At 44.3% G+C, this 17,359-nt stretch overlaps 1 protein-coding gene across 1 annotated transcript in view; it reads left to right on the top strand.

The window, feature by feature from the left end:
* Positions 1 to 16,691, top strand: part of LOC135202521 (BRO1 domain-containing protein BROX-like) — a gene marked incomplete in the record, with an annotated part of 38,721 nt that extends 22,030 nt beyond the window's left edge. The window contains 6 exon segments of the mRNA XM_064231973.1: positions 5,186 to 5,361; positions 13,027 to 13,108; positions 13,535 to 13,685; positions 14,195 to 14,366; positions 14,980 to 15,103; positions 16,249 to 16,691. Coding sequence (XP_064088043.1) covers positions 5,186 to 5,361; positions 13,027 to 13,108; positions 13,535 to 13,685; positions 14,195 to 14,366; positions 14,980 to 15,084 — 686 coding nt within the window.
* Between the last annotated feature and the right edge of the window lie 668 nt (positions 16,692 to 17,359).

Below are 17,359 nucleotides of genomic sequence, written 5' to 3'. Positions count from 1 at the left end.
AAGAAGAAGACGGGGACGGGGAAGGGTATGCTCGGCTACCGCTGGTACACCCTCGCCTGGTCTTGGCAGCTCTGCTGCTAAGCCAGGTACCGGCTCGGTTCTCGTCCGCGAGAAGTTCCGAGTGTACGGCTCCTTCGTCGGGTGACCGTGCAGCCAAAGTTAAGACGCCTGAGTTCGCTCAGCGTCATGACCGAGGCACGGAGCAGAAGGACTGTCGAGAGCCGCTCAGGTGACTCTCGCCAGGCCAGCGGCCGCTCTCGCAGCGACCAGCCGGTACCTCGGTGGACGTGACGGTCTCTGACCGGCCACGGGTTGAGGCTGGGAAGAGGTTCCCCCAGGTCCCCTCGACCGACGGTGCTGGTACCAGGCGGTTTGACGTGCCGCGAGAACGCTCACGGTCTCACCGCGAAAGTGAGCTCTGCAGGTCACCTGACCGCCGCTCCCACAGGGACCGGGGCGGGCGGATACGATGACCAGCAGCAGCTCGTCTGACGCACGGGACCGGGGTCGACGTGCTCAGTCGAGCCGCTCGCCACAGGTGAGCGGCACGGCCAGGCCTGCAGATCGATCCCCACCGCGGGTGGTGATCGGCTGCAGCCCCCCACGTACGCTGGTCTGCCAGCGAGCGGGGGGGGAGCGTCAGGTCTGTCTCTCCACTACCTTCAACTTCCTCGGGCTACACGGGAAGGGAAGAGAGGTAGCTAGGAGTGATCGTGAGAGGTGCGCCGCTCACGATCCCGTCACGACGCCGCACGTGCCACGTATGGTCTTAGGACCAACCAGGACGTACGCGCAAGTGATTGGAGGCGACCGTCGGGGGGGGAGGGGGGGGAGGGGGTAGCGTCTATTCTGTCTCTCCGATACCTTCAACTTCCTCGGCATACGCCAGGAAGAGCGAGGTATATAGGAGTGATCGTGAGAGATGCGCCGCCTCACGATCCGTCACGACGCCGCACGTGCCAGGTATGGTCTTATGACCAGCCAGGACGTACACGCAAGTGATTGGAGGCAAACCGTCAGGGATCTGTTTGCTGGTCCTCTTCTGAAGGAGGAGGGTCTTGGGAGCTGCTCTTGTTGGAGGGACTGGATGGTCCTACTCCTCAAGATGCTGTAACTTCCGAGATTCAGAGTAACTTTGCCCAGGTTATTGCACTGATTCGTCAGCACAACGACCTGGGGGAAGGATCGCCGCTCCCACCAGCAGAGCCCATGTCTCTGCTCGAGTCGTTTTGTTTTGGGGCCCGAGAGGGAACCCAAACCGACGGTGGGTTTGCCGCGATCGGAGCTTGCCGATTCTGTCTTGAACCAGAGTCTCTCGTCTCCGGACAAGAAGGCTCTCTCAGTTCTGGCCGGTCGATCAAGCTACTTCCACCTCCTCTATGCGACAGCGGCGTTTCTACGTGTCTTCAGACACCGTATTTAAATACTCCTTCGGTCCTCCTGAGAGGTTTCGACCTCGACGAGGACTGGAATGAGTCGGAGGACGGTATCGGTCTCTCCTGTCAGGTGTCGATCAGCCCCACCCAGACGACGTTCACAGTGGCGGCAGGACCCTTACCTACAGTGAGAGTTCGTAACCCTCCTCGGGAAAACGTTTTCTCCTGACGATACGTTTTCCCAGACTCTGAGAGGCCATCGCCGCAAGGCGATGGCTGCTCCTTTTCTTCTCCAACTGCTAGTTCCACTGGGAAGGCGAGCGAGTATCCAATTCCTCCCCCACCCCCATTCCCCTCTCCTTACTTGGCTACGAGGGAAAGGGGGGAGGGATCCTACAGAGATTTCTCTGTAGGATTCCACGCTGGGGACTGCGCTACGGGGGGGAACCTTCGGGTCTACTGACGTAAGCCCCGGTCGTTGATGGAGGGATCCTGCCCCTTTACCGAGTTCTCGATTTCATACGTGGGACGAGGACCACCCCAGCCGATATCGTTTGACGAATTCGGTGGGGGTTTCGCAGACTGCTTAGATTTCTACAGAATTTCTAGCGCATTCAGAGTGTTAGAGTTTCTTACGATCTCCAAACACTTAGGCGAGACCACGGTCCAAAGTGAGCGAGACGAGAATCCCCGATATGTTACACGATAAAATCGGGAAACCTCGCCTATGCTCGAATTCCTGGAATTTCTAGCATTAGGAAGAAGACTGCTGTGAAAGAAGACTATCTCACAATAGGCGACCAAAAACCTGGAATAGAGAAGAACGGACGGGAATATCCAGTTTGGCTTGAACTATCGTCTTAGTATTCTGTTCACCATTGAAGCTTTCCTTCGAGGAAGACTTCTTCACTCTCTTTGATAGAGACCGAAGGTGGTCGATCTCCAATCCTTATTTTGTTTTCTTGAAGGAAAGAATTTAGGATGGAGATCGTTGTTCAGAATCCTACAAATACTACGTATATTAACCTCGCGACATGATTCTGCTAAGCAGTTGAATTGGTCCGAGGGGTAGGCGCATATCCTGGTTATTCTACGGATTGCGACTTAGACGAAAAGTATTCTAATTGAACTGCAACTCGGGGTTGCCTGCAACCTCCCAGGAGTTTCCAGTTTCATATACTTATGGTGTTGTCACAACAACACCATTTAAGCTTTTATATTTACCGAAATTCGTTTCGCATAAATATAATTGCTCGAGCATATCTTTTTATGCTCGGTAGTTCTAGCCGAACGCATTCCTTCGTGGAAAGGATTACTTGGCAACTCAGGATGACGAGTCAGCGACAGCTACTGCGTATTGAATTGCCCTGGAGGGCATTTCAGTAACCAGCTGCCGCTCTTTGAGATGGACGGTTGGTTATGTCTTTCTCACCTGCTTTGATTGAATACCAACCGTATCTCTGCCCAACAATCACGGACTTAAGTCTCTGATTAACGGGGATCTCGCATACATGAATGACCCATCTACCGCTGTGACGCTAGTATTCATCGTCTTCGGTATGCGAGAATTTTAAACAGATATCTATTCGACTCTCATCTTTCTGTTTACCGCACGGTTAACAGAATTCTGTAATAGTCTCTTGCTGCATCGTATCTCGATAATGCGAATGATTTTTTGCGGAATCTGAGTTTGTCCTCAAAATATCCTGTATTCGGAGGTGTGCAATTGTTCAGTTGTTCACCCCGGATTAGCAGATGTATTGAAAGACATCGCCTACTCCCACACCTGCCAGCTCTACTTCCAAACGTTCAGCCCATGAGAAGCAGTTCTTCAAGCGGCCTCTCCCTGTGTTTCATTACTGAAGAACGCCCCGCTTTCATTGCACAACGGACAGCAATGAAATGGCGGTTAGCGTTTTCAGTCATTTGTAAGCACAGGTTTAGAATCTTGAGATTCCTTCTCTCGATTCAGCTGGAAGACGTAGGTTGCATTCATTGCCTACCTTCGTCTTCAACGTCACATAGTGTTGTTTCTCCTTAAGCTGAGATTCAACGTCTATGAGATTTTCTTGCCATCAGGGACCTCGGTCTTTTGAAGGCAATTGACTTTCGCCGTTTTGAGCTTATGCATAAGAGAATCATCGCCGCGCCGTCCGGCATCGGTGACTAACAAATATTTTATTTGTTTGGTCTCTCAGCATAACTCTTTAAAGGGCGAAGGTCACGTGACTTACCCGGATGCTTGGACAACTTGCCTCTACTGATTCCGAACCAGTCAGTCGGCAGCTGTCAGAGCGCCCGAGTCAGTTACGAACTATGCTGTGGACTTAGTTCGGTTGTTCCAGAGCAATCATTACTTCGTCTTAATAGCTTGTCAGTATGAGTACTGTACATAACCAAAGTCGAGAAGAGGGATAGGTCATACGACTATTCCCTTCTTTTCGTCTTAGGTAACTGCATGACTTCTCTTGAGAAGTCAAGCACAAAGGGATGGGGATTTGTGACGCTCGATTTCGTACCGATCTTCGTAGCGAAGACTCAGAACCCTTCGGTAACTGACGATTGGTTCGAGTCCTTCACAATACCCTCCCTAAGGGACTTCACCGCCTCCGATACGAAGGCTATGCTGCTTTGTCCTGTGAAGGCGCGACGGAGCTGTCTGAAGAAACTCGACACCCCAGGATGAGTGGGGACGCCTCTTCATCATTCTCGCGTTCCGCAAGAACTTCTCGTGGCGCAGGTAATTTGTGAAGGCAGGCGCCTGGTCCAACCGGACTGCATGCACCTCCTTCTACCTTCAGGATATTGCCCACAGTGCTGGATCTTTTTCCTTGGGAAACGTGGGGTTGCTCAACAAGTTGTGTTGTAGTGAACCCAGACCCTCGCAGGCTGCAAAAGATCGAAGTCATAGGTGTTGAACCGTAAGAATGGGCATGAGGAATGAAAGTGTGACTGGCTCCTTATTCCCATCTTTTCTTCCCTCTACCTCTGGGTAGAGGGACACGGTCGTCACCTGCTGGGTAAGGACGAGATGCAGGTGAGCTACTCAATAGAGCACCATCCTATCCCTTTCCAGTAGGGATAGGAGTAAATATCCACACTTCCTCCAACAAGGGGGAGGAAGTGGATGCCAATTTGAGACAAACCCATCATTTTATGATTGTCTCTTGCAAACAGGAACAAGTTCTTGCTTGCTGGTACGAAGAGATACGCTTGCCTCTCTCTAGTACTTGGCCCAGAGGTCTGACCCATGATCCTGCGGTGCACACCCGATCAATCGGACAGAGGTTTGGATCCCTCCCTTGCTCTTACGACCAGGGAGGCACTCCAGGGTTGGACGAACACCAGTCTGTTCACCAAAAAGACTCAGATTCCTCCCACCAAGAAGTGAGTCTTCCTATTGTTAAAGGGCCGAGGGTTTGTATTACGTATCGGAACAAATGACAATTTGTCGAAAATTGCATTTTTCCTAACTATACAAACCTGAGGTCCTTTAACAATAGGAAGGTAACTAGCGGCAGCTGGGACGGTCGTAAGCTTCGAACAAGGGGAGAACGGTAGTTAACTGCTTGTCCGATCGTGCGCGCGCCCGCGCGCCCGAGAGGTGAAGAATCACTTTTGCTTTAGACCCATGCAAAAAGTTGCAGAGTGAGGGGTGGCATGAGGTGGGACTATATGTAAAGGACCTCAGGTTTGTATAGTTAGGAAAAATGCAATTTTCGACAAATTGTCATTTTATAGTAAATACTGTTAAAAAATATGATTTGGTTGTAGTAACATCCAAGTATATATATTTCCACTTTTTCCAGTTACAATTGCCCGAGCCATTGAGTTGAAACACAACGCTGGATTGATATCTGCCCTCTCCAATGAAACATCAAAGTTATTTACCACGGCCGCTGACTCCATCGCTTCCCTTGAGGAAAAGGGATTTGGTCACTGGAAAAATTACCTGCGCTTGAAGGCAGCTCTATATGCAACCTATGTGAGTTTTGAAGGAGATCATTATTACTCTGAATGAGACCCAAGTCCACTTGGATGTCTTATGGGGGTCTCCCAAAAGGTTTTATTAAAGTAAACTGTGGTACAAGAATTGGCAAAAAGAAGCAGTATTTATATGTTCATCAACTGCAAGTTGATTTTAGAAGTCTGACGTGTATGTAATACAGATGTTTAATTCATGTTTTGTTCATGACACTTACCTGCCAGATATATATATAGCTGTATTCTCTGACGACCGACAGAATTTCGAAACTCCCGGCAAACGCAGTGGTCGGCTAGGTGGTTAGTACCCATTCCCGCCGCTGGGAGGCGGATACCGGGAACCATTCCCATTTTCTATTCAGATTTTCTTCTGTCGCCGGTCGGTAAACATCTGTTTACAGACCTCCGCTTAGGATTTCGAAAACTTCATTTGTCACTTGAGTATTTGGATTGTCTTTTGGTTTCGGACTTGGCTTAGTGATTTGGCATACGCTATTGTGGTTTGGATTTTGATTTTGGCTTTGATTTTTCTTAGAATTGAGATGTCTGGATCTAGTTCTACTAGTTTCAGAGTGTGTGGTGTAGAAGAATGTAAGGTGAGGCTACCAAAAGCCTCGGTAGATCCTCGCACAGTGTGTGTGAATGAGAGGGCATGTTTGCTTGTTGGATGATAGGTGCAAAGAATGTGAAGTGTAACTGATGTCGAAAGGAAGGCGTATGAATCTTACATTTGTAGACCTTGAGCGTGACAGAATTAGGAGGTCTTCCTCCAGGAGTGCTTCTGTTAAAAGTCAAAGTAAAGTTGCTCAATCTAACATAAATGTAGAACATGTTACGCATAACCCTATAATTTCTCCTTCAGATAAGGAAGTGATTGTTACCAAAGGGAATGCCCTTTCTACCATTTTAGAATCGATTCGGAACCTTGAATCGAAAATGAAAGTGCTACAATCTAATGTGCAAAAGTGTAGTGATAATGTTAGGCACCCCTAGTGAAGTGGTAGGGGGCGTTTCAGTATCTGGTCCTATAATGCCTCCAGGTTGAGACCTATCTTCGGACTCCCAGAACACAGGGAATGGACATGTCGAAGGCCGAAGGAGGGTTACGGGAATTAAACACGGTCTGGCGTCCCTTCGGCAGATCCTGAAGACGCATTCCCAGGCTGCCAAAGATCGCGCGCAAGCTCGAATCTTGAAGGAATGCTTCTCTTCCTCCGAGACGTCCTCACCTCACCGTGGCGGGGGGTGGATCTCGGAAGACCTCTCCGACTGAGAGTGGTAAGGAAGACGTAAGTCGCACAAGCGGCCATGTCTTTCTCGCCCTCTTGGGAAAGGTCTTACGGAAGAGTACGCAGCCTCTCCAAGTGAGAGTGGTAAGGAAGACGTAAGACGTCGCACTGGCGGCCATCGTCTTTCTCGCCCTCTTAGGAAAGGTCTTACGGAAGAGTACGCAGCCTCTCCAAGTGAGAGTGGTAAGGAAGGACGTAAGACGTTTAAGAAGCGTAAGGACGTTTAGCACTGGCGACCATCGTCTTTCTCGTCCCTCTTAGGAAAGGTATGATGGAAGAGGACGCTTCATCGGGAGATCGAGAGCGTCCTCCGCCTCGATTTACGCTTCGGTCTTCTCCGGAAGACTTCGAAGACAGTATACCCGCCACAAGAGATTTAGGACGCTTTCTGAGCGTCCTGATTCGAGTCCGGAGAGAAGAAGAAGGCGTCCCCTCGCCCATCGTCTTCTCAAAGGTTCATTCAATCATATGGTTCTTCACCAGCAAAAAAAGACTCGAAGCGATTCGTCAACAGTTGGATACGTTTTTCGCCAAGAAAGAAAGAAAGATCACGTAGTCGTAAAAAGATCTTTGGCTACCCGTCAAGAAATCTAGACGTTCTCCTGCGGCTTCTCTTCGTTCTTCGTCTTCGTCTGATCCGTCGCCTTCTAGACCTCATCAACTCAATCAGGAACGCGCAAGCAGTCCTGCTGAGAGAGTCTCTAGAAGTATTGGCGGTAAAGAAAAAGACAATAGGTGCCGCACAGGCGGCCGCCGTCGTCTTTTCCCAGAGTCGAAGAACGTTCAGAAGGATCGCTCAGAAATAGAATTGGGAGGAATTGATCTTGGCTTACAGGAAGAGAATATTCAACAAAAGAAACGCTTTGCTAACTAGGACGCTCGTAAGGACGCTTCTCGGGACGCTCGGGGTCGGAAACGTCGGCTGGAGAGACTTCAGACACGATATTAGTTCAGAAGAAAGATATGAAGATGAATATGAGGACGTTTTTGAGGACGCGAGGCGTAGTGCTAGTGAGGACGCTCGTCGTCCTTCATATCAGTACGCGTTCCAGGACGCAAATGAGGACGCTTTCCAGGACGCAAATGAGGACGCTTTCCAGGACGCAAATGAGGACGCTTTTGAGGGCGCTAGGCGTCCGATGCATAAAGTCACCCTGAGAAGAAAAGAACAGGTCGATAGTCAGAAGGTTAAGCGCCATATGCTTCAAGGTAGTAGGAACTACAATATCAGTGCTCGTCAAGAGAAATCGTATGACGTTAGTTTGGAAAATTCGGAGAGAAAGTCAAGGTTAGGAGAACATAGCAGACTCTCCTCTTCAAAATTGATTTCAAACACAAAACCTACGGTTCGAAAGGGAGGTGAAACTTTGGTTTCTTCTCGTTCAATTCAGAAAAGGCTATGTCTCCATTAGAAAATAAATCGTCAAGCGAGGCTGTTTCGGAAGAGGAGGAGGATCCTACAACCTCATCCTCTGTGGATTATAAGACTTTGACTCGTCTTTTAAAAGATTTGTTTCCCGAGAAGTTCCGAGCTCCAGTTCCTCTCTCTCCACCTTCGCAACTAACCTCTTCGAAGGCAAGGAAGACTCCAAATTTTGTCAAAATGGCCACCTCGCTCTCGACTAAAAGGGCTTTTAAAAGAATCCATGATTGGATGGAATCCAAAAAGACAAAGGGCAAGACTTCTTTTGCGCTTCCCCCCACAAGGCTTAGTGGAAGATCGGGGAAGTGGTACGAGACAGAAGAGGAAGCAGGTTTGAGAATCCCCGCTTCCGCACAAGGGGATTTCGCCAACTTAGTGGAAGCTCCTAGAAGATCTTACCCGGCATCAGCGAAAGTTTCGTGGACAATGTCGGAGATAGATCACCATCTCAAAGGCCTTTATAAAACTGGAAGTTTTTAACTTTCTAGATTGGTGTTTGGGCGTCTTGGATGTTCAGTCTAGAAGTCCAGATTCCATCTCATTGGAGGACTTAGCGAGTATTTTGTCATGCATGGACAGAGCAGTAAGAGATGGCTCCGACGAACTGGCATCACATTTTGCGTCGTGGGAGTCCTGAAGAAAACGCGCACTCTTCTGTAGCTTCACAGCTAAGTCAGTGTCGCCAGCGCAAAAAGCAGAATTGTTGTTCGCTCCCTTTTCTGCTCATCTTTTTCCACAATCGATGGTAAAGGATTTATCAGTAAATCTCCAAGAACGAGTGACGCAGGACTTATTGTCTCGGTCTTCGAAACGTCCTGCTGATCAGATGTCTTCAAGAACCACGCAAGCTTCTAGGAAGAATTATAAGCCCTTTCGTGGAAGAGCCTCTTCAAGAGCTGCTGCTCGAGGGAGGAGTTTCCCTAGGGGCAGAGCCCCCTCAAAAACCAGGGGAAAGAAATGACTTTTCGGCCCTCCAGACACCAGTCGGGGCGAGACTCGCTCTATTCGCGAAGCATGGAGGATAAGAGGGAGCGAACTCTTGGTCACTCGAAGTGATCAAGAAAGGTTACAAAATCCCGTTTCTATCGAAACCACCATTAAGCATAGAACCAATAGACCTTTCGCCCTCTTATCAGGATTCAAAGCAACAGATCTTATTAGACCTTTTGGATCAGATGTTGGAAAAGAGAGCAGTAGAAAGAGTCGTGTCACGGAACTCTCCAGGCTTCTACAACAGGCTTTTCCTTGTTCCAAAGCACTCGGGAGGATGGAGACCTGTCCTAGACGTAAGCAGGCTGAATATTTTTGTAAGGAAAATAAAATAAAATTCAAGATGGAAACTGCACAGTCTGTTTTAGCTTCCCTGAGACCAGGAGATTGGATGGTGTCCTTGGATCTCCAAGATGCCTATTTCCATGTTCCGATACATCCTCGGTCCAGGAAGTTTCTCAGATTCGTTCTGAAAGGACAGGTCTTCCAATTCAGAGCTCTCTGTTTCGGGCTGAGTACAGCCCCTATGATATTCACACTTCTGATGCGAAATGTAGCAAGATGGCTCCATCTCTCAAAGATAAGAGTCTCACTCTATTTAGACGATTGGCTGATCCGGTCCACGTCAAAGGAACAGTGTCTGGAGGACCTGCATACGACATTACAGCTGACGAAGGACCTGGGCCTTCTAGTCAACTTCGAGAAGTCCCATCTGATTCCCACACAGTCCATCGTGTATCTGGGGATTCAGATGGATTCAGTGGCTTTTCAAGCATTTCCATCCATAGAACGTCAGCTAAAAATGCTTAGAGAAAGTATCGGTCTTCTTAGAGAAGGAAATATGCTCGGCGAGGGAATGGATGAGTCTGCTGGGGACCATTTCCTCGCTGGAGAAATTTGTTTCTCTGGGAAGGCTGCACCTCAGACAGCTTCAGTTTTTCCTAGCAGACAACTGGAAGAACAAGAAAAGACCTAGACGAGATTTTGAGAATCCCTCAATCGATCAAAGAGCATTGAAGTGGTGGTCCGATCCCTTCAAGCTATCGGAAGGGATGTCCCTCAAAGTTCTGAGCCCAGACCTAGTGTTGTTCTCAGACGCGTCCATGACGGGCAGGGGAGCAACACTGGGGGAGGAAGAAGTGTCAGGCCTCTGGAGAGGGGAACAGAGGTCCTGGCACATAAACCTCAAGGAGCTTAAGAGGCGATTCGTTTGGCACTTCATGCTTCGAGTCAAGGATTGTGGGACGAATTGTACAAGTCAACTCGGGACAACACCACGGCGCTCGCATATCTCAAAAAACAGGGAGGAACTCTATCTCGCTCCCTGTTCAGGATAACGAGGGAAATCTTACTTTGGGCGAAGCTGAGAAATGTAACGATTCTAACGAGGTTCGTTTCAGGACAGCAGAACGTTCGTGCGGATCTCCTCAGCCGTCAACATCAAATGCTTCCAAACGAATGGACTCTTCATCCAGAGATCTGCAAGGAGTTGTGGAAACTTTGGGGACGCCCACTGGTGGACCTCTTCGCGACAGCAAAAACGAAGAGGCTTCCTATTTACTGCTCTCCGGTTCTAGACCCAGGAGCAATAGCAATAGACGCCATGCTTTGGAATTGGAAGGGGATGGATCTCTACGCCTTTCCTCCATTCAAACTCCTGGGAGAGGTAATAAGGAAGTTTGCGGCGTCGGAAGGAGCAAGAATGACGTTGATCGCCCCCTTTTGGCCTGCAAGCGACTGGTTCACAGAGGCCATGTCATTTCTGGTAGATTTCCCAAGGACACTTCCAGAAAAAATCGATCTACTCAGACAGCCCCACTTCGAGAGGTATCACGGAAACCTCTCCGCTCTGAGTCTGACTGCATTCAGACTATCCAAAAGTTGGCCAGAGCGAGAGGTTTTTCAAGATCGGTGGCAAGAGCTATTGCCAGCGCTAGAAGAACATCTTCCCAAGCTGTCTACCAATCGAAGTGGGCTGGGCGTCTTCAGAAGCTGGTGTAGAAGGCAAAATATTTCCTCCTCCACGACCTCTGTGAGCCAGATTGCTGATTTTCTCTTACATCTTAGAGATATAGACAAACTTTCAGTGTCAACGATTAAAGGCTACAAAAGTATGCTGTCAACGGTCTTTCGACACAGAGCCTTGGATTTATCAAATGATAAAGATCTTCACGATTTATTGAGGTCCTTTGAAACATCAAAAGCTCCACGAGACAAGATTCCCTCATGGAATTTAGATGTTGTCTTAAAGTTTTTAATGTCAGCCCCATTTGAGCCTATGCACGCAGCCTCTTTGAAAGATGTAACTAGGAAAGCTATTTTCCTAACCGCTTTGGCAACAGCTAAGAGGGTTAGCGAAATCCAAGCTATGAGTAAACATGTGGGTTTCAGAGAACACAATGCGGTGTGTTCGCTGAGCCCCTCGTTCTTAGCGAAGAACGAAAACCCATCCAACCCCTGGCCTAAAAGCTTTGATATCAAGGGGTTATCAGAGTTCGTCGGACGAGAGCCGGAGAGAGTTTTGTGCCCTGTCAGAGCTCTCAAATTTTATCTGGAAAAGACCAAACAATGTAGAGGCCCGTCAGACAATCTGTGGTGTTCGGTCAAGAGGCCGGAATTACCAATGTCTAAAAACGCACTGGCGTTCTTCTTGAGAAACACCATCAGGGAAGCTCATTCATCCTGCACGGATGGTGATCTTAAACTGCTAAAAGTTAATGCTCACGAGGTTAGAGCGGTAGCTACTTCGGTGGCTTTTCAGAAAAATATGGCACTCAGTGATATCCTGGGTGCCACATTTTGGCGAAGCAACTCTGTGTTTGCTTCACACTACCTCAGAGATGTGAAGGCGACATATGAGAATTGCTACTCGCTTGGACCATACATTTCCGCGGATACAGTATTGGGGACGAGAAGCAATACGAACCCCATTCTTTAGAAAATGAATGTGTGTGATTTTAATCATGGGTTTGTTTTTTACGGTCGTAGGGTTGGCCGCTTGAGGCGGTCTTCCCTTTAATTAGCCTGAAAGTTATGGGACTAACTTTAGTGAGGCTAGGTTAGGTGGTATTTTTTATGCTTCGTTGTCTTCAGTATGGTCAATATGGTCTAGTCACATTGTGGTCACGCTCCCGTTGACAGATCATCTAGAACTATCCAGCTATACAGGTCACTACCTTGCTGGAAATTCTAGTTAAGCAGAAGCAGGCTTGGGTGACAGTAATCACGAAGTCAGCTATGCTAACAGGTAGGGAACCAAGATGTCAATCATCTGCATGTGAAATGTTTCCAAAATCCTTCTATTCTGTCCCTTCCCACCTCCAATGGTGGGATTCAGCTATATATATATCTGGCAGGTAAGTGTCATGAACAAAATGATATTGTCATGATACAATAAAGTTTGTTCATACTTACCTGACAGATATATATAATCAAGTACCCACCCACCTCCCCTCAGGGGACAGTGGTAAAGAAAATCTGAATAGAAAATGGGAATGGTTCCCGGTATCTGCCTCCCAGCGGCGGGAATGGGTACTAACCACCTAGCCGACCACTGTGTTTGCCGGGAGTTTCGAAATTCTGTCGGTCGTCAGAGAATACAGCTATATATATATCTGTCAGGTAAGTATGAACAAACTTTATTGTATCATGACAATATCATATTCTGGTGCTGTTTTAACTTCAATATTTCAAGTAATATTTTTAAGTTTCATTCAGATAACATGAAATTTAGAAAATATATTTGTTAATGAATATAATACATTTATTTAGCTATGAGGCTAGGTACTTTTTCCATGAATTACAAAGTGGAATGGCTGTCACTAGGTAAATCATACTAACGTATAACATCTGCGAATCAGCTGTCAGAAGATGGAGTCAAAGAAAGATATGAAATGTTATTCATTTGCAGTCACTCAGTTGTCAAGATTTTGGAATTTTATCTGCAGCTAAACATTCATTTCAGGCATACAACTATGCTGGTGTGAACATGCTGAACCAAGATAAATGTGGAGAAGCAATCCGGTCACTTCAGGAAGCTAAGAAATGTAAGTTTGTAGTTGTATTGCTTGAAATTAGTTCACAACTGAAGAATGTGTGTTATGTGGATGTAAATACTGTAGTTGTTTTTTTTTCACCATCAGAGTGGTATTACACATATGTTTATTTCTATTCATGTGTGCTCTAAAGGTAAAAAATTACAAGCATCATTCAATCTTGGCCATGACTTTTAGTTGAGTATACATGATACACATGTATACTCAACTAACAAAGCCAGTAGGACGTAAGGTTATGGTCACGCCCAAGAGGTCAAAGTTCAAATAGGCATTCAATCTCGACCATTCCTTTTGAGCTTGACTAGATGAAACAAGATAAAAACTTTTAATATTTTCCTTATACAAAATCTCAGATTTGCAAACCTTTCAGGTTACAGTATCTGGTTGCCATTATGCTCAATCATTTTCATATTGCAGGTTACGAGACTGCTTCTGAGTTGTGCAAGGAATATGCTCATACCAAAGGTCCTGGAACACAAGCGAAGCCTGAAAGACATCAGTTCTTCCGACGTGTGGCTCCTATAGTTGCTAGAACACTTGAAAAATGTGAAAGAGAAAATGGGATGATGTAAGTTTTATTGCATTCAGGGCAAAAATGCCTCGTTTACATTTGAGTATAATTGGAGGATTTTGTCTAAGGAATATAGTCTTATTTGGGAAAGAGAGAATAAAGCAGATGCAAAACATTAATATTAATTATAATCATTTCATAAGTACAACCCAGTAATTATCAAGTTTTTACTTCCCCTATCTCTGATTGTCACTTACAACCGAGCTCAGCCTTACTAAAAAAAATGAAGAAGCCTACAGGTTGAATGGGGATTCTTCATGTACCCATCTCTTAGTCTGGTGCCTAATTCTAGCTAAAAAAAAAAATATGAAAGCCATTTGAATTCACTAGGGTATGCTTCCACAAATCAACCAAAAATAAGGGAGTGGTTTATTAATTCTTTATATTTTTGGGGGACAAAAACTAATACAGTATGAAAGTTTGGTTATTTCAGGGTAAAATTATTTTGCAGTAGGAAGACATTAAGCTTAGTTATTTTTAACAAAAATATGTTTTTATACTTCCAGATATCATCAGAAAGTTCCTTATGACCCCCCACAGTTAGAATTACGAGCTACTTACGGACTGGTTGCACCTGATGACTACACCCTGCCTCCAGCTGCACCTCTTTGGTCACCAGTTAGCTATGCTGCTTTTGATTTGACAAAGAATAATTCGGAAGATCCAAGTTCTAAGTCTGTAAGTACTCTGTTGTAAGACATCTTTCCTTTAAGATATATTTCCATGGTCTCCCAGCTTCTTGCAGTGTGGAAGTTATGTCCAATGATGTAGCTGGAACTTTATTTTTGTAAAAAAAAAAAAAATAACGAAAGCACACAACTTAACTATATTATTTTTTTTTTGCCTAGTTTTTACTTCTTTCCGATTTATTGTTGTGGGATTCTTTTTGTGTCTTCTTCATAAAAGACTTGACTACAGTAATCTCCCCCTTATTTGCACTAATAGTCCAGCATCAGTGCAGATTTCTGTGAAATTAAATATATATAATATGTAATTTTGTTTTTAGCATATGCTAGGCCACATTAAAAACCTGTCCTCGCAATTCGTTTAGAGTAGGTTGTTTTACTGTAAAAGCTTCTCCCATTAAGGTAGATGCCTAAATTTCCAATTTGTTCAGAGAATTCTATTTTTCATAATGCAAAATGACTAAATTAATTAGTTTGTTGCTCTATGTTATTGCAACAGGGAAATGCCCGAACAAGATGAGAACTCAGTTTATTGATAGTTAATGATGAGGATTGTACATTAATAACAAAAAGTACCTAAGATTTTATTTCATTTAATTCTACAGAAAGCTGCCCAGAAAGCTGAAGGAGATCTACCACCCGTCAAGGAGGCAGATATTCACCAGACCAATAAAGACCACAAAAATGATAGTGGCTGTAGTGTGATGTAGCTTATTTCCAACTTACAAGGTAATGTTTGATTTATCTGTGCATTATTTAGCTTTAATGTTCAGTCTTGATGGGAATCAGCAGTTAGGTCCAGTTATGAATGAAAAATCTAAGATAGGTGTGTAGCCAGCATTCTAGGAATTTGTATGAGAGATTTGGCCTCAAGATGGTTGGGGTCCTGCTATATTAGTAGTACTTGGTTGCTACCTGTCAGACTTTTACTTGACCCTACATTCTCCAGCGAGTTGCTTTTATCATTGATTGTTCTAGCATGTCCTTTTATGGCAAATGGCAGTATGACTTGATTCCCATTAATTTGTTCTGGCACGAGGCTGTCTTGGTTGTTGAAGTTTTGAAACATTGTCAATATATATTGTACTACTACTGAATATATGTGGAAGGAAAGCAGGCTATCTCTTTTTGTCTTTGAATTTTAAAAAGCAGAAAAGAATTTCTCTTCCCTCCAAATCATAAGTGTTGCGCCGTGAATGGAAAGTGGACTGGAATTCAACAATGAATGTACCACAGAATGAAAATAAGCACAAATGCATAATAAAAAGGTGATTTAATTCTTTCCAATTGTGTCTCATTTTGAAAAGAAAATAGATTGGAACATACATTTCATCACATGAATATTATGTCATTTTTAGCCTTCAAGTTATGTATAAAAAAAATTACTCTTAATTTGTTTGTCATGAAGGAAAGTCATTCATATACAAAGCTCCTGTGGCTAACAGTAATTCAACATATTGTTTATTATTAGCTAAACCATAATTTACTTTTGATCTTCTGTTCAAAATGTTATTACAATATGCATCACCTCTGAATGGTAGCCCAGAAAAATTATGATAATGCAGCTGGTGAGTACAAAAATCATACAATTTGAGATGGTTCTGTTTAATTTTTTTCATAAATTCATTTTATTTAGCGACAAGTTATTGAATGTGAACTCTGATTTACAAATTGAAAGTTTATGATATGTAGAAGCATCGTAGTTACCAAAATATTTGTATATCTTGAGGATAGCAATTGGCAGTTCAGTTGTTTTTTACTAGACTTTAAACTAATACACTACAGTACAGTACATACTTTTATCCTTATTTCATATAGTACAATATGTTGAGCAGTGGTTTCCGTTAAATATTACATAATAAATTTCCTTTCAGGTACCAGTGACATGATGAGACTGAAACATGAAGACATCTCACCTGATATCACTGATAATATACGATGTGCTGTATCCACTTATTTGTGACATTAATATAACTTCTCTCTTTATTAATGATGAATGTAAGTATCACATGCTCAAACATCAGTTACTTTTATTAAATGCAAATTCAGTTGTCACTCAAAAAGTGCAGATATGTCCTAAGTAAAATAGCACATAGGTAGAGAGATGAGTCATGTGATCATTTGTACCTGTATTCGTTCATACAACTGAACATTTAAGGATGCATTATGTGACAATGCGTTACAGATATATACTTTATGTAGCTTATATGTATATATAACAGATTGTATAAGTCAGAGACAAGGTTTTTGAAGTGACACTTTGTGCATTATCTTTTGTGTCTCATGGTAGGTCAGTAGGATAAAACAGTGATGTCAACTGTTGGTTTTTATTTAAAACTTTATAATCGCATTTAAGCAATATATAAAAATCTTTTAAGGAGGCATATTATAGTAATTTTGTTAACATATTTTATTGCAGATGCAACAGTAATTTAGTTACATTATTGTCAGTGCAGCTTCACCAAATAAGTAATTGAATTTTATTTTCATAGGCTAACCTTCCTGTAAACTTGAAGATTTTATCTTTTAACTAGTAAAATTATGTTTGTGAAGCAGCTATAGTTTCACACTTAGTACGTACAGTTGAACATCAGTACAGAGGTAAGATAAGACTGGAGTGTATACTCCTCCAAGATTTCATATACGTACATGTAATGAAATCTATTTGTGATATGCATCATAGGTTTTATTCTCTGTGCTGTAACCATTAAGAATTCTTAACGTACCGTAACCATGAAGAATTCTTCGTGTCAGGAAATTACACTTCGTCTTGAACTTTTATGGATCACTGTTTTGCCACTTCAAATATTACTGTAGTTGTGGTAGTGGCCTGAGAAATATGGTCGAATAGTAGCACAGCAAATTCTCTCTGGACAGGTGACCAAAAGCTATTATTTTAACTTGGGCTTAATGAAATTTATGAAAAACAGAAAAACTGCCAACAAGGGAGGGAGAGTAACAAAGGACGTGCTTCATGAAATTAAA

This window comes from Macrobrachium nipponense, chromosome 30, assembly GCF_015104395.2.
Source record: "Macrobrachium nipponense isolate FS-2020 chromosome 30, ASM1510439v2, whole genome shotgun sequence".
Lineage (NCBI taxonomy): Eukaryota > Metazoa > Arthropoda > Malacostraca > Decapoda > Palaemonidae > Macrobrachium > Macrobrachium nipponense.
The sequence above is the reverse complement of the archived record's forward strand: the minus strand, read 5'-3'. Positions and strand labels throughout refer to the sequence as shown.